General features: G+C 47.0%; 2 protein-coding genes across 6 annotated transcripts in view; one reads left to right on the top strand and one right to left on the bottom strand.

Annotated features, from left to right (window-relative positions):
* LOC144138220 (BAI1-associated protein 3-like) overlaps positions 1-21414 on the bottom strand; it is a 500259-nt gene that overhangs the window by 354518 nt on the left and 124327 nt on the right. The window lies entirely within an intron of this gene.
* LOC144138219 (uncharacterized) lies at positions 5204-19778 on the top strand. The gene is made up of 5 exons (XM_077670406.1): positions 5204-5854; positions 7416-7936; positions 11538-11672; positions 14269-14509; positions 18269-19778. The coding sequence occupies exons 2-5, from the start codon at positions 7597-7599 to the stop codon at positions 19011-19013; spliced, it is 1461 nt and encodes a 486-aa protein (XP_077526532.1). The 5' UTR covers positions 5204-5854; positions 7416-7596; the 3' UTR covers positions 19014-19778.

Genomic DNA, 21414 nt, shown 5'->3' with positions numbered 1-21414 from the left:
TTTTTTAAAGTCGGCTTTACAACTTCGCACATGTATTTGCTGAGAAGACATCTTTTCAGCGGCAATACAGGGCCTCCTCGATTTACCAGTCGTGGATGGTCCGCGGGCAGTACGATGACTGCGTTCGGACCGGGAGTCACACAGGAATACATGGGAGAATCGAGCACCGGTTCGCGCCTCGGGCAGTCCGCGGACAATCCGGGACTGACAATCGGGGAGGCCCATAGTAAGCGGTCTGATTTGAATAGGCCTCAGGGGCCTTTATTCGTAGCATTTTCCTATGCTGTGAAAGGGTCACACGTAATATCGAACGTACATCGAACAGGTGTCTCTCAAGCCCAGAAAGGAATGCTTAAACAATTGAAGGCCTAAATGCACAGACCACCGAATTTTATGGAGTGAATGTCGTCTATCCCGTTCGGACGCCAGCGTTTTATATACTGGGATAACCACAAGGAAGTTCTAAATAAACATGCGGAAATAATTTGAATTTTCTATTAAAATTTCTGAATTCTGAAAAGAGGTGGCGACACGTAGTGTCTAAACGCGACACTACCTTACGTGTCCGAACAATTCCGTCGATTTTACACCCGCCGCAAGGTGGAAAGGAAGTTGCAACTACGAGCGTCTCTAGGAGTGAAGCGTCCAGTCATACCTCAGCATTGGCCCCGGAAATGGCACACGATCGTTCACAGGATTAGAACGAGATCGTCAAGAACCCCACACTTTCGCGCCACAAGATTCGGCAGCCTAGATGACCCCGTGTGTTCGCGGTGCTCAGCCAATAATGACATTGCACACATCCTGTGGGACTGTCCTCGTTTTGCCGACTGTCGCGAACAAGCCTTCAAAACCGTAGGATTGGCAATCCCACCGAGCCTTAATGATTGGCTTTATCCAGGCAGCTCCAATCAGAGCGAAGAACAGCGCCTGCTCGTCGCTCTACGAAACTTCGTCGAGGACTCTGGTCTTCACCATTTCCTTTAATTCCACACCCAATTGGATGTACCATAGGATGTATCCTACTTTTTCCCCAACTCCCATTACCTAATCCCTCTCCCCTAGACACCAAAATTCGCTAAAGCGTAACATGGCATCTTTGTATCCTTTGTACATAAAATAAATACGTGTTACCACCACCACCCGTCGATTTTACGCGTGATTAAAAATCATAACCGCATGAAGGAACCACAAAGGTTGCACATTATTGTTGTTTTAGCCGGGGACAGGTTTTAACTGCCTCTCTTAATCTATCGTGCAGTTAAAAGGATAGGTTATGGCCCGGCTCACTGCCATGTTTTCGAGCATTCCTTTCGGCGGGACGCGAATGGCTGGTAAATCTAAAAATTCCTATTTCAGGAGTTCTAAGGCGCTATCGGAAAAACCGTTTCAGATTAAGGTGCTTTAAGTGATGTCCTTCCATTTGGAATAAAGAAGGTATGCTAAACAAAAACCGGTTGTTTGCCCCTAACTTAAGAAATGCATTAGGAACGGACTATTAGTTTCTACAGCTGACAAGTATCATAGAAGGGCCATTGAACGATTTGTTCCGCGCTTTCGCGCTTTGTCTTCGGAGGTACAATTTTATGCAACAATAAAGTTGAACCTCAATTTTTCGAAACCAGATTTTGCAATTTTTTTTTTAATTTTAAAAAAAATTTTAAATTTAAAATTTGACTTAAGCTTATTTCTTTCTCCATTTTACAAAGTTCCGATTTAATGAAATAATTCACGGGTCGCATTGACTTTTTAAAATTGATGTTCCTCTGCATCATATTTACGATGAATGGGCTCCACCGGCAATATCATTCGAGATTATACACAAAGACAGACGCGCCCAAGTTCTGAACGTAAGGAAAACGTTGACCATCTAATGTTTTAATACACCCCCACACGAGAGAGAGAGAGAGAGAGAGAGAGAGAGAGAGAGAGAGAAAGAGAGAGAGCTCATGGATGGGAACTGGCGGAAGTAGCACCTAGCGTATTCCCGGAACTTTCTTGTAATCAGACTTTTTAAAGCGCAGCTTTCAATGCTTCACTGATGGCGTTCGACGTCACCCCACACCACACAGCAGGAAAGCCAACTTTACACAATGGTGTTCATAAAATGATGATGATGATGATAAGCGAAGCCACACCAAGCGCCTCAAGAAAAAAAAACGCTTCCGTAGTTGGAATCAAACCTCGCTCCCACGCGTTGTGAAACCGACCTTTATCCAATTGCGCCAGTCCGACACGGTCGAAGCATCTTCGCGTTTTACCAGCCTTTCTCTTAAAAAGGAGGCTTTGATTTTATCGGTAAGATACTAAACATCGTCGCAAGAGAAGGTGATGCTTTGTTTTTGGGCTTATACAAGGGTTTGAACCCTTTGCAGTTAACGGCAATAACTAAAGCCGTCCGTAGTATAATTTTCATTTGCTTGTTCGTCAACACACTCCGCTTGAGTTAAACTCTGAACCGGTATGCCACCAAGGTATTGAGACTTCACTCTTCGTCGTGATGGCTTCGCTGACAAATACTGACATACACCACGCTTTTACCAGTCAAAATACATCAAGATCGTCTTTGTGGGGAACACATTGCCCGACGCATGTCTGGTTAGGTTACAAGATCTCTCTTGTGAAACGAAACACTGTAAGGACCTTGCAGTGCCCACAACAGCTCGAATACAGCCCGTGTGCAAGTGGTGTGTGCGGTAATGCGATGACGTGCACAGACCGCGGTAGAACTGCACTGGGCCGCGCGAACTCATACGTCATGGTATTGCGCGAGGGTGAAGACTGAAATGCAAAATTAGTGAGAAAAAAATTAACCCAGCTCCACAAACTTAGCGTCGCGAACGCTGACGCTAACAGTGAAGCTGCCTGGCGTTTCCTAACCGCAAGGTTAAGCTTCATTTAACTTCTCAAAGCGTGCATGTCGATTCTTGCACCAATTCATCCTTTCCGTTACACTGCCAGCGCCATCTACTAGAATATTTTGTTACCTTCAAACTTGAAACACTGCCACACGGGGGCGCGGAGAGCGCTTTTTATGTTTTGAGCTTTAACCATGTTTTCAAGGCGTATTGTTATTAGCTACTGCAAAAATCAAGCAGCCATGTATTTTTAATTAAAAGAACAATGCAGACATCATTCCGGTATTGATGCTTAGCCGAAATTATAATTAACGTTTTCTTTTTGCTTAAAACATTGACAAGTATACATATCGCCACCCGATTTAGTAATTTGCAAACGCTTTGCCTATATAAGCGCCTCGTTCAAGCATCATTTGAACTCGCGGCCCATACCCGCCGCCGTGGCTCAGTGGCTACGGCGCTGTGCTGCTGAGCACGAGGACGCGGGTTCGGTTCCCGGCCGCGGCGGCCGCTTTTCTGATGGAGGCGAAAATCAAAAACGCCCGTGCGTACGAGATTTCGGCGCACGATAAAGATCCCCAGGTGGTCAAATTTAATCCGGAGCAGTCCACTACGACGCGCCTCGTCGCTTGCGTTGCGTCGGGGCGTTATACACTAAAATCAATCACCTTGCTGCGCATGCGCTTGGCGCTTGCTCTCCTCCTCGCTAGGCTATGTCCTCGCCACCTCGCCCCACCCGCCTCACAACATTTCGTCCCGTGAAAGCCCCGGCCAAGAAGAGATTTGTTGTTTTGTGTAATGTAGTTCTGTTCATGCCACCAGGTGGCGCACAATGCTAAGGTGGCCAATTTCTAGCATCATCATCAGCAACCGCAAGCCCGGTTATAAATATCGTGAAACAAGAATAAAGGCTCTCTTTTCCGTGGGTACGAGGTAGCGTCTGCGTCTCCCTGCCACGTATGGTGCGCGGTGGATGCAACATAATAAAAGGGGATGTTGTGTTGTGTAATGTAGTTCTGTTCATGCCACCAGGTGGCGCACAATGCTAAGGTGGCCAATTTCCAGCATCACCATCAGCAACCGCAAGCCCGGTTATAAATATCGTGTAACAAGAATAAAGGATCTCTTTCCCGTGGGTACGAGGTAGCGTCTGCGTCTCTCTGCCACGTATGGTGCGCGGCGGATACAACAAGATTCGCTGTTAAATAATACAGGATCTTTTTTCAGCCGGAGCCATATGGCCTTCATGGTGTTGGGTAAGCGTGCATACACCGCCTTCTATAGGCCCTGGAATCCAGGTGGATTCCGGAGGGCCTGGGATTGCCGTCCAAACCAAATGTACCCAGTTTTCTTTTCAACTCTACAGCGCCGAGCATTATTTGGCCATTATTATTTTTTTCTCTGCGCCAACGGCAATATTGTGTGCCATCTGTGGGTGACGACGCTGGATTTGAGACTTATTGCGTTATGTAATGCTGTCGCGTTTAAGCCGAACGCGAAAGGGTAAAGGACAAGCCCTGACAGGAAATGACACGAACAATTTTTCGCAAAAGTAGTAGCTTACGGTCGATCGCATTCATGGGCAGCCCCGGTATCAGAGGATCAGTTGCTGAAGCTGCTGTTCCAGGCCTGCGAAATCTACAGGCTTTTGTTGGGTCTCTTCGTGTGGCGCAGATAATGCTATAAAATGTTCCACGGATAGGCGTTCTTTAGGTGTGTAGCTCATCGAATGATGTTTTGTCGGCTTTGATGTGCTTGGTATACATCTTATCATTCATTGTTTGATTCCCAACACCCGTGGTCTGGTGCAGACTACCAAGCTAAGGACTCATTTCGTCGGCCAAACACTCCTCCCTTTCCCAATCCTTATTCTCTCCCTCTTTCAGGTCCACAGCTGCTTGCTCACCTAATATCACACATAGCGTTGCCCAATCTCGCGTTGCCCTTTGGTATTCCAGCACCGCTCTTGTAAAACTCGAACCCTCAGCACTTCAAATGGAAGCCCTACTTATATTCGCTGAGGAAGCAATGTCCTCGTCGGTGCCTTGGCTGAATAGGTAAAACGCCAGCTATCGTTGTTATCAAGAGCCCTCACGATGTTGCTAAAGTGCCTGGGATCCTTGTTCCGATAATTGCCGCGAGCGCTCAAATGTCTCGCACTTTATATCAGGCCCGTGCTATACTTTGTAATCACACAAACGACTGATAACATATTCGGCATTAATAATGCTTTCAATTACGCCAGCGTTCGAGGAACCCCCCCCCCCCCCTTCCAAGCAGACGCTGCCTGCGCTTCCTTTTTTTTTTCTGGGGCGTTCCCACGGCTTGCGTAGTATATAACTCGGGCGAGAACTGGAGCAAACACGTCAGCTCTGAATAGGCGTCGGCGATAAGAGCACCGGTAGCCCTTTGTCGTCGCACAAATATATCAGGGGCGGCCGTCGGCGGCACGCGCCGATAACCGAGGAGACACTCGAACGCGGAAAACAACTTGTGTGCAAAGTAACTGGACGAACAGCGGCCTTAGATACAGCCAGGGCGGCTCTGTTAGAGGACGGTGTTTGTGCGACCCGACGCGTGGAACATTTTGTGGAAAACTTGAGACAGTGTTGAGGCAGTCGCGAAAAGGAGCGTTCGGACAGCTTGGATTGCTTCTCATTCCTGAAGATTCTTGAGGACGACAGAAAAGAGCAAGGACGTCAGAAGAAAGCTCCTCTGAAGAACGCCGAAATAACAAAAGAAAGAAAAGAGCTGGAGTAACTGAGGAACAAGTTACCAAGGAGATCAGTTCTAAAGCGCTCCATCGGCTCGGATCTGGTGACGTGAAACGGACGGTGAAATAGCCGAAGAGTAGATACATGTTTTTGGAACGACTCCCAGAAAGAAGAGTTGTTTCGAGGTCCCTGCTTGTCCTTCCTGACGTGACCGCTACTGTCAACAAGGCCGAAACAGATAAGTAGCCGAGAGACGACAAGCCTGCCAACGTCGACGTAACGGTAGGTTTCTCTTTTCCTCGTTTCCCATTATACAGGGTGTCCCAGCTATCATGCACCAAGATTTTAAAAAAGAGTAATGGCGTCACTCGAAGAAAACCTATTGGATAATGTTTACAGTACTGTGAAGAAGCGGTGACTAATTTTTTCGTTAATGAGACTTAACTAATTATTTCTAATTAATTATCTAACTCGATAATTACTGTCCTAATCACTGAAGTGTCAATGAGGCATTTGTAGGTATCGACGAGGGGCATCTAACTGCGGTATTTTCAGCGACGAACTAATTACGTACACATTTATTCTGACTGATAAAGAAAACCCGCGAAATATGAAAAATACCACGTGACGGCGCGTCTGCGCGCATCGTAAAGCAACGCCCTCAAACAGGCTGCCTCTGAGTTAGCCAGAATGAAATAAACAAAAGAAAGAAAGAAGAAATCGCCACCGAGTTTGTGCCTTATCTGCACACGCGCCTTATCAAGGTGATGCGCTGTCTCTTCGGGTGGGTAACACCGGAAGCAGTTGCTTTCAATCAGCTTATTTGGGGACGCTGCTTTACAATGCGCGCGGATGCGCCGTCACGTGGTATTTTTCATATTTCGCGGGTTTTCTTTATCAGTCAGAATAAATGACTACGCAATTAGTTTGTCGCTGAAAATACCGCAGTTAGATGCCCCTCGTCGATACCTACAAATGCCTCATTGACACTTCAGTGATTAGGACAGTAATTATCGAGTTAGATAATTAATTAGAAATAATTAGTTAAGTCTCATTAACGAAAAAATTAGTCACCGCTTCTTCACAGTACTGTAAACATTATCCAATAGGTTTTCTTCGAGTGACGCCATTACTCTTTTTTTAAAACTTGGTGCATGATAGCTGGGACACCCTGTATACCGTGGCTAAAAAACATCAAAAAAAGCTCCATGCACATCCATACATGTTGATGGCCCTCAACGGCTTTATCAATTACTTAGTCGAGTAGGAACCCGCTTGCACCTCGAGGTTGCAGGAACGCATTAAAAAACAGTTCTTCCTTGTGCTGCCGAAACAGCAAATGTTCACACACCGTACAAAATGTGCTAGATTTTCCCACCTTATTTTCGCAGGGTAATTTATAGCAACAGAGGCCTTGCTAACTGTAAATTTAACGGACTCTCCCATGCAGTTTTTGTGAAGACAAATCAGCGATATCTTTTGCTTTCTTGTAATTGACCTGAAGACCAACTGATAAGGGCACCTGTAGCGCGTGGTTTCGGTGCCTACGACGAATTCCCGCCATAGTGATGTCTATGCGGCTGTCTTCCTGTCCTAGTCGGCATTACCTTGTTAAACGTTACTTGCGGTAAACTTCGCTCCTAACTTCCGGTGTCAACGGTAACACATTATTCTTGAGCTCGTCGCTACCTAATATGAAGTTAATTAGAAGAGGGAATGAGCAATAACTCAGAATCTTACAGGTTACATCTATAGCAGTAATTTGCAGAACCTAAACTATCACGTTTACATATTGCTCCTGGTGGCTTAACGAGGAAGAAGCTCATAGACCTTGCATTTGCAGTATACGCGGGAGCACCAAGAAAACGGGAACCCCAATCCGAAGGAGAAGAAGAAGAAGAAGAAGAAGAAGACGCCAATCCGTTGACGAGCCTCGTAAGCAGCTCTTTGTACCTTCGATAGACCCAACGTCACCTTCTATAGAGAGACACTAGACCAGGTTCTTTGCGCCCTCCTCCACCTCGATGCACGTGTATTCCTTGTGGTGGAAGCTGCTCGCGGGCAAGTACAAGGCCCCCGGTCAAGCCAAGACGAAGACGAAGACGAGGAAGAAGGCGGGGCTCGCCCGCACGACGGACCCGCCGTCCATCCCAAGTGCGGGGGACCATGGTCCTCGTAAGACTCCCGCCCGGGCCACCCCGCCCCCCGCGGAGGACGTCAACGTCATCGGCAGTCTGCTCCGAGCCATGGGTCCGCGGAGGCTGAGAGCCATGACGTCCCGCAGCCGCGTGGGCGGCAGCAAGTACAAGGTCAACAACCAGAACCTCGAGAAGTTCGAGGTCATCCTCGCCAAAATTCCCGAAGGTGCGTGCGGGCCGAAACCTGTTACCGGGCGGGGACTTACGTTATGTGTGTCTTCAGGAAAAGACGCGTCAGGTTTCCACGATAAACGTGTACATTCGAGCTAGTTAGTGCTCCATGATCAACACAATTTGGCGAGAAAAAATTTGTACGAAGGACGTGAAGGACAAGAAACAGGCACCTGCTTTGTTTTGTTGTGTTTTCACGTCCTTCGTCCAAATTTTTTTTGCGCTTGTAAAATGTTGAATTCAGGATATCACGTCTCAAATAAGTCCAAAGAGCGACAAACCGTTTCTCAAACAGGTACAAGGCCGAAACTTCCTCCACGCACCCACCGCCATCTACTAGTTCGCTTGGAAAACTCGCTCCATTCTTTTGAGCAACTGCTTACCTAACCCTGCCGTTTGTTCCCACAACCTTAGGGGTAGAATTTCTGGTTTTGGATGGAACGGAGTTGGTCCGATCCAGAGAAAAACTCATTCTAGGAGCGACGCCCCTTAGGGACTTGGGTTGTTGGCGTCACCTGTCGTCGTCGTAATCGTCGTCTCATGTAGTCAATGTATTAAAACACCGAGAAACTCACTCACGACTCGCGCCAGAACGTAAGGTGTACTAAAAAAAACACCGGGACACTCGTTTACGCTTTGCGCTAGAGGGCTTCATGCTTCAAAGACAAGAGCCCTTTACAGCAAATCTGTATACCTCTACCCCCGAACGGTTTCATCTCGGTTGGCAAAAACGCCAAGGCTCCAAGAATACACTTATACACTGCATGCTTCGCCCCTCCCCAGGTTTCACGTTAGTGGAGATTGCCCGGGATTTTTTCGTAATACCCGTCTTTTTTTACCAAAATGTTCTATTTGCCCAATTCCACGCATTATTTTCGTAAAAAAAAGCGTGATTTAACTTTAAGGTAGGTTTAGGGGCGGGGCGAGGCATATTAACACGTTTATTTAACGTTCTGCATCGCAACACAAGTGCCGAGCTTCTACTTAATCGAAACAGAATATAAAGTCCAGTGTCCCAATTATTGCGATGCATCTTCTAAAACACGTAATCGAACTTGTGCAGTAGAAGGTCGCAGAATTTGGGCTGAACAATATGTAAGAGAGATTACAGCCGCTATAAGCAGCAGTCGAGAGGCCCCATCTGGTAGGCGTTATCACTCACACTAAACCTACATGAGTGTCATGCATACATTTACGGCTGAGCAGAGTGCATCGACAATGCCGCCATACATGGGCCTTCATTTAGGCGGCCCGTCTTCTGCCACCTGTAGGCTTTGGTAGCCAGGCTTTCACATACATTCACAACTTTTAAAAATTCTGAACAAACACACAGCAGCCCACAGTGCTCAGAAGACCGGCCGAAGTTCGGTTGTCTTGCCAATGTCCAGCTTCTCTTCTAGATTCAAGGAAGAAGAAAACACGGTTCCTCAGGTATACGCAAGAGAAAAAAAAAGGCCCCGTATCTGCTCCTTTCGTTGCAAATGTCGCCGAAAGACGATAGGCGACTGGAGTCCCTGCCAAGTAAAGGCCTCCCTTCTCCAACGCTCACCTCTCATGCTGTTCCTTTCCCGTGTCGTTCCTCCCAAGATAACGCGCTAGAGGTTTGCTCAAGTCAGTTAAAATTTACCGCGTTCCACTGCTCCCAGTCTGGTGTCTCGATTCCAGCGCTGCTGTACGGCGGAGACGCGTGTGAACTGAGGAACCCTACTACAACATTTATAGAACCACAATGCCCTACTGCAAGAGCGTTCCAAGCGGAACGTGTGGAACCTGTCTAGTGGAACCTTTCGTTGCTATTACCGTTTGATTTCTTAAATGTCGCCAGAAGGTAGCGCTGGAAACAGCAGGCGACGGTTTTCTGCCGTTGATGTAGCATTTTATTCGCTAACGCAAAAACCAATCATTCATGAATTTTCTAATAAAGGAACACCAAAAATATCACTTATGTATTGATTTTCTGCCCTATATTTCCGTAATGTCTTGTTTTTGTTCAACAATTTTGGCAAGTATGAACACTGACACCGGACTAGACTATTAGGCAGTTTCTGTTTCACTTTGACCGGGTGGCTGAATCGACTCACACATGACTCACAGACAAAGACAGTAAAGACAGACCAAACTTTCTGCGTTTTAGTAGCCCAAGAAAGACTATCGCCTTTAATAATAACGCGATTACAAGCCAGCGTACTGGGTTATAAGTCAGCGTACACGGGTTACGGTTCGGCGTCATTTCAGAAGTTGCAAAGCAACGCAACTTTATTACTGGCGCTCACAAGGAATCTCCTTGCAAATCCTTTCCGAGGATCGCAGTTTTACGCGAGCAATTACGTCTCTATAGCCAAGTTGCGTCTCAGCGTAGTAAACAAGCGGTCACTAAAATTTTCAGTTGCATGCTAAGCCCCAACAAATCTGGTTGAAAGCATTACGAATGGCGCTGAAATCCTTCAGTTAAGCATGCCGGACTTAATATACATGTTATCTGATCATAACAATCGCTGTAATCATCTTTCTCGTTTCGAACGAAGTATGAAAACATTCTACTATCAACTCACTCAGTGGCTACTGAAATTGACCGCGTGAAGCTATATCACGGCAAACAGCTGTAAGGCCTCTCCAAGACACCCGTTAATTGGCGGGCCTCGTTGTTTAAAGATAAGATCGCCTCGGATGGAATGTGAATAATTAAAATTTAGAGGCTTGTACGGACGACACATCAACGACACGTGCCGAGGAAAATTACCGCGGATTCCCTCCATGTGTGCAGACATCGATAACGCCGACACGGAACGAGACGTACGGAGGCAAGGTTATCAGATAAGCCGAGACTAGTCATTGTTTCGCACGGGCCTACGTGACTCAGTGCACAAAAGATTTCACGCTCGTTATATATCAGAAATGTAGCCAGGAATGCAGTTAAAAAACGTTTCCCCGCTATTAAGTAAACTCTGCGATTCAGTAGTCAGAGTGAAAAATAAAATAATGTTTATATCTGACATTTCGGCCGGGTTTTCACCCAGCCTTGTTCAAATGGCGGTCCCCGGCCGAAACGTCAGAGTAGATTTGGTTTTCCAGTACGACTATACTATCGTATAACTATGTATGCATGTATGCATGTATGTAGGTATGTACATATGCATGTGTGTATGTATGTACGTATGTATGTATGTACATATGTATGTGTGTATGTAGGGAGCAATAAAACTGAAGATGTTAGAGAACACAATAAAAGAAAACTTCGAACAAGGTAGAAACCACGCTTGTTGCCAACGTTTCAGCAAAGAGACTTGCCTTCGTCAGGGCCCTGACGAAGGCAAGTCTCTTTGCTGAAACGTTGGCAACAATCGTGGTTTCTACCTTGTTCGAAGTTTACTTTTATATGTATGTATTTATGTATGTATATATGCGTGTATGTGCGTATGTATTTAGGCGTGTATATATGTATATATGTATGTATGTATGTATGTATGTATGTATGTATGTATGCATGCATGCATGTATGTATGTATGTATGTATGTATGTATGTATGTATGTATGTATGTATGTATGCATGTATGTACGTATTCATTCGCTGCTTTTCTTACCATGGACGGCGCAGGAGAGAAGGTCTCCAAACGAGTATCGTCAGTGACGTCACTGCCCGAGAGGCACGAAGACCTCACCCGGTTAACAGGAAGCCCAGGCGACAGAACCGAACGACCCGCCCCGGACATCAGCCCGTCTTTGACCATGGGTAAGCTACCACTAACCTCCTAGACGAGCGAATTCCGACAATATGCTCCACCATTTCACATATTGCAAGGAGGTCGCAGACAGACAGACAGACAGACAGACAGACAGACAGACAGACAGACAGACAGACAGACAGACAGACAGACAGACAGACAGACAGACAGACAGACAGACAGACAGACAGACAAGTAACATCTTTATGGGAGGGATGACTCGAAGGCGCAGGGCTCGTTAGAGCAACCGCCGCCACCGTCATCACAATTTATCAAACATCAGAAACGTTCTCCAGCCACAGCATCTTGGATTTTCAGACCAAACTGATAAGGCTAGGGTAACGTGTGTGTGTGTTTTTTTTTGTCTGCGAACAAAACTTTCGAGGCTACGCACATCTTTGAAGTGCAGGTCGTTGGAAATGAGCGTCCCGCTGTATGTGCTATTAGAACGCCGCTACCCCCAAAGTGGCACACCGTTGAAAACATTGATTTGGACCTTAGTCTTATGCATCTAAGCATTAAGATAGCACCTTGGGTAGGTTAGTTCACAAGAGGTACTCTTTGCGAGATCAAAACGTGAATTACACCTCAAGCTTATACGTTTCAAAACTTGAACGTGCATGTTGAGTAGATTAGTTCTGAATAGACATTATTTTCAAGATCAGTAAAGTAAAAAAGTGTCAGCGTGTATGTATGTGTCTTTCTTAGCGGCGACCACCCCCAACGGTCAAGAGAAATAGAATTTGCTCATACGTCTGATTTAAATTCTGGCACCTCTATGTCGTGTGCTAAAAAGCTTCGCTGGTCATCCACTTTCATGGCGTAAATTGGCTCATGATTTCTTTTTTTTTTCTCGGAACTCGCCTGAGTCCACCTTAACATTTCGCCTGACCTCTACTTAAGAGTACAGCCTGAAAGATAATTGCAAAATAGTACCAGCGTAAACGTGCCCAGTTTAAAACTAGTACAGTTCAAATGCAAACAAGTCGGTCAAATTCTTTCCCGCGGAGATGACAGTGTTAGCACTCATTCACACAGTCGTCACATTTTACGTCACGGCACCATCACGTCAAAAAACCGCAACAGAGGCGTAAACGGTGTAGCGTTCGTACTGGAGCTCTCCGTCAGAGTACAGGGTCGTTTGCCCAGTGATAAGTTTAGCCTAGGATTGAGCGTGCTTGGTCTGAAAAGTAAAAAAAAAATGTCGTGATATATACGATACAAGGCTGTAATGCAAAAATTTGTTTTCTGATTGGCTGGTTTACCCTTTGACGGAACGAAAACGTAGAGCACGGCCTCCCGTCACCGTCGAATCGTTTTCGGCGAGAAATCGCCGGTAAAACTGTCGCCCATGACGGAGGACGGTGATGTCATGGTGACGTGACGGGGTGAAAAACGGCTGTGTGAACGATAGCTTACTCGGTAGACGACGTCACCAATTCTGCGAGGAGAACGACGTCACTTTTTTCCGCACCCTTCTCGCCATTCAATGCGTGTGAATCGGCCGTAAAGAACTCAGAACGTGGCCTACGAGCAAGGTGGCATTTTCTCTTAACCGGTCGTTAACGCAGCGCCCTGTCTGGCTGATATACGATTGTCCACTGGAAACGGGAGTGGTGTAAAAGGCTGCCTCGTCGCAATTGACGGAAGAAGTAGAGTACCTCTTGACACACATGTGGAATCATGATGATGATGGTGGTTGCATTTTAATGGCGGAAGGTCAAATAGGGCCAAAACCGCCAAAAACAGATGATTAGCTGGCATAGATTAAAAGGTGAAAGTAAAATTGATCAGCAACCGGGTAAAAACAAATAAAGACAATGAAAATGGCTGGTGTAAAGGGCCAGGTCGTAGTTATGCGTGATACGAAATGAGATTCAGAAATTTAACTTCTGCTAAATACTTAAAACGCATTTCACAGAAAACATTGGTTCATCGCCTAAGAAGTGCGATGGGTGAGTGGGATTTGTCGTCTGTAGGTTTCTGGAAAGTGTTTGTGTCGTGTGGTGTGGAGCGGCTCGCATGTGATTAGTATGTGAACTACGGATAGGCCCTCTCCTCTCCTGCCGCACAGTGATCTTAAAGACCTAGTGAGCAAGTGTGAATGTGTTGCGTAAGTTTGGCCTATCCGTAGCCTAGCTAAGGCTACTTCGTGTGCCTGTCTTGTTTGTCTGTTATGTATCTACCTAAGTGTGGCTTTACAGTGTAGAGTTTATTCTCTGCTTGGGTGTCGCATGTTTCCTGCCAAGATTTACGCAAATCTGTTAGTACCAGTAACTTTAGCTCAAGTTACCCTACCCTGAGCTATAGTTACTCGTACATCTGCGGTACATCTACGGTACATCTACGCACGGTACATCTACGGTACATCTACGCACGGTACATCTACGCTGCTGCTGAGAGCAGCCACAGCGGCACTGTGGTCAGCAAATTTCGTTCCTCAGAATATCACTGTACCCTGGAACCCAGCATTACCCAGCAATGGAACCCAGGAATCATTGTTGTTGGTCGAACAATACGGATCTCGCATTTTGTCTTCATGGTTCCGGGAGAACATGTTGAAGTGATGGCAACCATTTCGACGAAAACTCTCCAACTCCGCAGGTAGCTCGGTGACGGCCGAGTACGAGCTCTTCTGCAAGGAGTTCCACAGCGAGGCCAAGCACTTGCTGCCGGACGAACAGCAGCCGCAGGTGTGCAGCAACCCCATGCGCCAGCTGCTCCAGTCGGCCTCCGAAGCGGCGACCAAGGGCCTGCAACTGCAGCGTGTCAGCGCAGCCGCCGGGGCCTGTCCTTCGGGCGGCGTTAGCAGCGCCGTCAAGCCCGAGAGCATGCTTTCCCAAACGTACGCGGCTTTGCTAAGTCAGCCCGCATCGACGGTCACCTGACAAACTGGTTTCCAACCTTAACGTTCGTCCTTATGCCAAGTAACGATCGTTATTTTGTTCGGGCTCATCAGGGTCGGTTACTTCATCAACTTAAAAAGAGCTACGACGGTGAAACACCGGAAAGAGCGTGATAGTTTCGTTGTGCAGGGTAGGACGCCTGATAAACTGTTCGCACCTCAACGCTCGTTGTTACGCCAAGTAACAGTCGTTGTTTTGTTCGATAGACTCATCGTGGTCGGTTACTTCATTGTAAACTTAAAAGGAGTTACGATGGTGCTAAAGAGCATGATAGTTTCGTTGTGCACGGTAGGACACCTGACAAACTGTTCGCACCTCAACGTTCGTTGTTACGACAAGTAACAATCGTTATTTTGTCCGGTAGACACAACGGGGTCGGTTGCTTGAGTCAACTTGATGATGATGGTTAGGGTTTAATGGCGCAAGGCCAACAAGGGCAAAGAGCGCCAAATAAAAGGGCTTTTAATAACTTGGATGTACAATGAAATACTAGATTATCTAAGTAAAAACAAAAGTGAAGCGACTTAAAATTTATGAAGATGGCTGGTGTATAAGGTCAGGATGATTGCGCATGATATGAAAGGAGCGACGTCTGATAAAACTGCAAAACACGTTAATAGAAAACATGGGGTTGTCGGCCAAGAAGTGCGATGGGGTGTAGCGAGATGTGTTGTCTGTACAGTTCAGGAAAATGTTTGCGTCGTGTGGTGTCGAGTGCCTTGCATTGAATGAGTATGTGAACTACGGATAGGGCCTCTCCGCACCAGCTGCACTGGGTTCTTGAAGATCCCGTGAGATGATACGAGTGCGTTGCATGGGTGTGCCCTATCCGTAGCCTATAGCCAAGGCGAGTTCCGTATGTCTGTTGTGTTAGTTACTTGTGCATCACTTCGGTGTCAACTTAAAGAAGCGGCTATGGGGCAAGGCAGCGGATAGGAGCTTGATACAGTCCTTGTGTAGGGTAGGGCATGATAATAGTCCTTGTGCAGGGTACGGCGCTTTTTTACTACCGCCATTTCGGTCGTTCTCATTTCGTTTTTCCCGCAACCCAGTTGCTTGGTTGTAAACGTTAACTGCCCCCATCGAATTTCGCTGCGAGTCAGATGACAAGTTTGGAGAGTCACCTCTAGGTGTGAACACGGAATTTGAGATTACCAGTAGCGGTGCTCGTTTAGTCCTGTGCGCAGTTGAAAAAATATTGTTGGAGAATTTCTTGCGCTACTCTTTTGAACCGCTTTCCGCACTTCGCTGGTGGGAACGCGGCGAAAAGGAGGCAGAACTTGATTTGCATTGGTCTGTTTTGCTGCCTATACCTGGTGTGTAAAAGCCAGAACACCAGTCCGTCAGCATTTTGAACTTGAAGAGCCGAACTTGCGCGCAGAGAACTGCACAATTTTGAAATGTGCAGTTCTCTGCGCGAGAGTTTGGAAAGCACGCTGTTGCTTCTCTGCTCACATGCGATGCACCGATGCACTTGTCGCCAGCTTACAAACACTGTGTTTTAAAGGGACCCTTCAACACTTCTGGTAAGCGCTTTCACTCTTTTCTTTGGGCCTGGAACCACAGCGAAAGCTATAGTACATCGCCAGCACAAAGCGGCACTGCGTGGTTTGCTCGTCGCACCAGATTCGTCTTCCATTTCTGCTTTGTTTTTGTGACTTTATTTTTAAAGCTGCTATCGAAAAGCGTTCATTGCTGCAACTGAAGGAAAACCGGAAAACAGCTGCTAGGTGTCCTTAGTGACGTAATTCGAATCGTCAAAGAACTTCAAGACCGGGAGAGAAAGAAACATCTTTTGAGCGAGTTTACAAGTTATCTGATTGCAGTAGAGCAGTAATTTTTAGCCGAAGTACTTTGCGACCCCCTAATCTAACTACTGACTGTGTTGGGTGACTACGTTCTGCAAGCATTTAAGATTTTTTTAAAAGTTAAAAGAAGTGTTGCGGGGTCCCGTTAAAGGGGCGCATACACCGGAGAACGTTGCCCTCTATTTAGGGACTTTCTTGTGGAAGAGAGTGAACATCGGTTCTTGGACAATGACCAAACACATTTTTGCATCGTCAATCATTCAGCTTGCATTTAGTTTGTTAATATAAGCCGCCTGTGCGCTGCACATTTATGGATGCCTGTTGTATATTTCCCCCTTAGACTTGTGGTGATATTTGTTTGTACTGTGAAGTAATTGTACGGGCTGCGTTCCTTGCCGGACGCTGCATTCTTACGAGGTCTGTACTTGTGTTTCGGACGCGTTCCTAAACGGAAGCGCATATCATCGCGCAGCTCATAACTGTAGCCAAGCCATATCGCCAGTAAGATTTGTAAGTATATGCAAATGTGTGTTCACGATCTACGAGGCTATTCCAAATTGTCCACACGCACTGCGAAAAGAACGCCTGCACGCCATTCATACGAGAAACAGTTTCTGGTAGTATCGCCATGTTGCTCAAGAAAGAACACTCTGTTGTACCCTATATACTCACGCATAAAGTTTATCCTAGCTGTTCCATGGTTCACCAGTGTGTTAAGTACTTTGCCGTTGGTTTCTGTTGAGCACAATGTGATTATATTATTTTCACAACCTTGTATTCCCTGTACATGGAGAATAAAGAATAAACGTTTACGCAGGGGCAAATTGGATACAATGGTCATTGCCCCGTCGTTCTTCGTACCACGACTGTCGCATTACCTACGTACTTGGGCTTGCAGTCGTCCGCTCTCGATTTCGAGGTCTATAGGGGTTAGTCGGTACTTCATCCCCAGATTTAGTTAAAGTAACAGATCCAACTTCAGGAAAGTAATAAAGACAGGAATGGACAGTTTATTGCGCTCTCCTTCACATCTGCTGTTTCGGAACTAGCTTGCCAAGGGAAACAGCTCGCGCACTACATCCAAAAGGCCCATAGTGCCCGCTACTATTGGAGCGAGAACTTTCATAACGCTACGGCAGCTTACGATTGACTGTTTTATGACCGCCTGGAAATAAAAGCATTAGTCTTTCTTATACTCAGGCTAGGTGCTCAAACTTGCGGCCAAACAAATCCTATGGAGAAAATGGTTGCAATCCCACCCTGCGGATGTGGATGTCCAGCGAAGTTCTTGTAAACTACGACACATTCTGGTGGGGGAGGGTATGAAGCGGTCCTGGCCGTCTCGGCGGGCCTGTCGCTTTCGCTCGGCTTCTCTGGCGGCAAATGTTGGGTCCTGCCTAGCCTGACGCCTGCGCTCAGCGTCTTAGGCGAGAACTGCTCGGTACTGCCCGGGCGTTTTGCTTGGGACACGAAAATTTTCAGACGAACGGGAGACTAACAGCTTCGCTGTAAAAATCACTGCAGGGATGACCGTTAAACAGGAAGTGAAGCCTTCACACTCTTATTTGTAGTGTTTTAAGAAGCACCAGCTAACCAACGTCGTCCGTCCCCTGCAACGTCACGCCCTGCAGTGCTTGGCGGAGCGGAGAACAAATCGAACAACGTAATTTCCTGGGCAAGCAAACACGACCAACGAGAAGCAGGAATAGTTGTAACCGTGTTGTCCTAAAGCCACTTAAAATCCGCCACTGTTCAGCCGCGCCAGATCCAGACACGTTTTTCCATTTACTGCAAACTATCCTTTTCTATTTCAGCTGTGATAGTAGGCACGACTGACGTATGAACACGTGAAATTGTCTACACTTATGTCCCTCCTTTTCCGGTTCCCAGTAACGAGCCGCCGGGGATTTCCAAGGTTCCAGGCTTCGTCGCTTCGGTCCTAAGCTCCTCTACGGCCACTTCGGCCGCCCTCACGTCTAAGGCCCCGCAACCGCCGCCGCCGCCACCCCTGTCTCCCAAAAAAGCGGCCCAGTCACGCCGCTGGAGCGAGACCCCGATCGGCACCCCCGTCTTCATGGCGAAGAAGTTCGCCGAAAAGATGCGCAATTGCAAGGACCCATTACCCGCTGGAGGCGGCGGTGGGGGAGGAGGCTCTAGGAAGGGTAGCACGTCCCTACCGCAAGACCCGAAGCACGCGGCGGCGACGTCATCCTCCAAGCCGGGACCTTCCCGGAGGCAATCGATCAAGTCGTCCTCGAAACACACATCGTCCAAGTCGCTGCCATCGCTGTCGAGTGGCAGCGTGGATTCTGTGCAGGATGAGCTGGAGGAACGCTCCCAAAACCATCAGGCCATCCGGGACAGGAGTGGTTCAGCTCCGCGGACGAACTCGACGAACGAGCAGGTTTCGGCTAAAGTACCGCCCGTGCAGCAGAGATATTCTTCCAGAGCAGAGGACGCTGGGGCGGAAGAGACGCAACTTTTCCGGAAGAATTTGACCCCGACGGGAACTCCGGAGGCGTCCGAGGAAACCGGCTCCAAGCGGCTAAAATCCGAAACATCGGCGACGTCTACGTCCAAATCCGGGAAAAGCAAGGACGGGAAAAGCGGCTCGACTCGACGAAAGAAACGCTAATTCCGCTACGCGGTTGAGCTCTCGTATGCATTTACGAACTTGACGCAAGTGTGGTTCGCGCAATGCCGCTCTTAGCTTATTTGGACATTTAAATCACTTAGAAAGACAAAGCGAGCTTTTTCTTGACCAGACGATTATGGGTTCTACTGGCCAGTTTTGTCTCGCTTAAAAGCTCTGCGTTACTTTTAAATTAACGTCACGCGCAACGGATAAGGGTTCAGCCTCGCTTTTTTTATCTCACGCAGCTCGAGTATCCTTTGGGCTTTGATTATGATATTAAAGAATCTATTTAGTCGAGCGCTGCATTGCACCATACTTAAAAAAATAAACAGAGGCATTGACTGAAGTGGAATTTCACGGGCGACAAACAAAATACAGTGGAACCCCGCTGACACGTCCCCCGGACTTACGACGACCCGCTCCTTATGACGGATCACCGCGGTCACGGAAAACTCCCCATAGAAAGAATTCATTAAAAACCTCGATGATATGACGCTAGGGAGCATGCATTCCGCTTCATACGACGGATCCTGGCGTACGTCACACGAGAACGCGCTAAATACAGTAGTTTAAATAAGTTCTTAGCCCACTGTCGCGTGAGACCGTGTACTAGGGCGGCATTTACCCACACCCCGCTCGCCCGACCCCCTGGTCATACGACGCTTTCTCGTGGTCCATTAAAATTCGTATTATCGGGGTTTCACTGTATTCCAATAACACAAAAGGAACAACAAAATAAATTGGTACACGTAGAAAACATTCAACTCGGCGAGTTAAGATTGCTTAATTCTTTCTTCTTGTTGAACGTACGCATCGAGAAGAACGTGCGTTTGCAGCGATGGAACAGTTGTGGACGACATTCGAACTCTAAGGGAAAAACTAAGGCAGCCATAGCGACCACCTATTACAGTGGTTCAAAAGGGCCGTTTTCACATTTCAGGTAAGCCTTAATCGCCCACACGCTTTGGGAAATCTCGTCAGCGTTTATAAAACCCGGCAAACAAGAATTAAGAAAGTGCACCATATGTAACTACCATTAGCCGACTGCAATATCGCAGAGTAGCCTTGGGAGCTCTAAAATTCTGGTTTTGCGCACCTGCTCGATAAAGTTTGACTGCAGCGTGTGACCGCTGCAACCTTTGTCGGCACTGAAACATACTTAGGACTACGAGGGTTGCGAGAGAGCCTTCCAATTCGTAACATCACTTAAAGGGCCCATGAAGACAAAACACAAGTTTGGTTCATTCAAACTATTGCCTCGCTAGAATCATGCTGACACCACTTTTAACGTCAACTTTGCTCAAATAAGCTGCATAATTAGGAAAAAGGGAATAGCCAAGCAACCCACTCGCTCATTCCCCGCAACAGAACCTATGATGTCATACAATCCAGCGTTTGGCGGAGGCCGGCAAAAGCAAACGCAAATTAGACAGAGCTTATAAGCTTGCCGAACGAGCTATTTGCGCCTAAATGCAGGGGACATTCTTTTTATATCAGTAACAATGGTGGGACAAACTGACAAACAGTGGAAGTTGGGAAAGCGCACGTTAACATAGAAGTACCGATGCGTACTGTTGTTGGTACTGCGCGCACTATGCTTGGTTTAGATGCACAGCACTGCGGGGCTTTGAGGTTGTCTCAGACGACAGCGGCCGATTTCTGCAAGCGACGGTGTCTTACGTGACCATATTTGTCGAGCGAGCACTATATTTCACGACACGATTATTTTTCTCTATAAAAAAAACAAAAACAAAAGCCAGGTTCAAATACGGCCACAATCAAACCAAAGGCAGAAAACGGCTTGCCGCGGTGGGGTGGCGCCATCTGGGTTGACTAACAGTAAACAAGTCTCCTCTCCATACCAAGTAGCAGCTGAAAGACCTGTTCTTATGATGTCATTACAAACGTCGCTCAAACACACATTATGGCGCGATAATCCAAATTTTAGCTTGAATTCATTAATTTAGCAGTGAATAAAGCGTCGTTCGCTTCCGTACAAGCACTGGGGGCACTAGAGAACACAAAATCTTTCGAATAAAACAAACTTGTAATTTTTTCTTCATGGCTCCTTGAAGCTCACAATGAATGAAACGTCGGGCGGGACCGTGTGAATTGAAGTGTCCGTCCTTGCTTACCATTTTCCTTAGGTTGAATCCCACCTTCGCAATCACGTCGACAAGCACTGCGACTTCCCGTCGTTTTGTACCTCCTAGACGACCGGGTGAGGTTCTTCGTTTCGTAGAGTGAACTTACGCTGCAGTTGCCGTTCATACCCTCATCGGATAACGCACGCGGCACGAGGCCGTACGTACGTCCCTCAAATTCCTTTCAGCACCACATAAAAGCATATGCTAAGAACCCATTAAAAATCGTAGTCTGCGTAGTCGGCACGCCAACGCAA

The sequence above is a fragment of the Haemaphysalis longicornis genome, unplaced genomic scaffold (genome assembly GCF_048455015.1).
Source record: "Haemaphysalis longicornis isolate Haplotype H1 unplaced genomic scaffold, Haemaphysalis longicornis Haplotype H1 scaffold_5, whole genome shotgun sequence".
NCBI lineage: Eukaryota > Metazoa > Arthropoda > Arachnida > Ixodida > Ixodidae > Haemaphysalis > Haemaphysalis longicornis.
The sequence above is the reverse complement of the archived record's forward strand: the minus strand, read 5'-3'. Positions and strand labels throughout refer to the sequence as shown.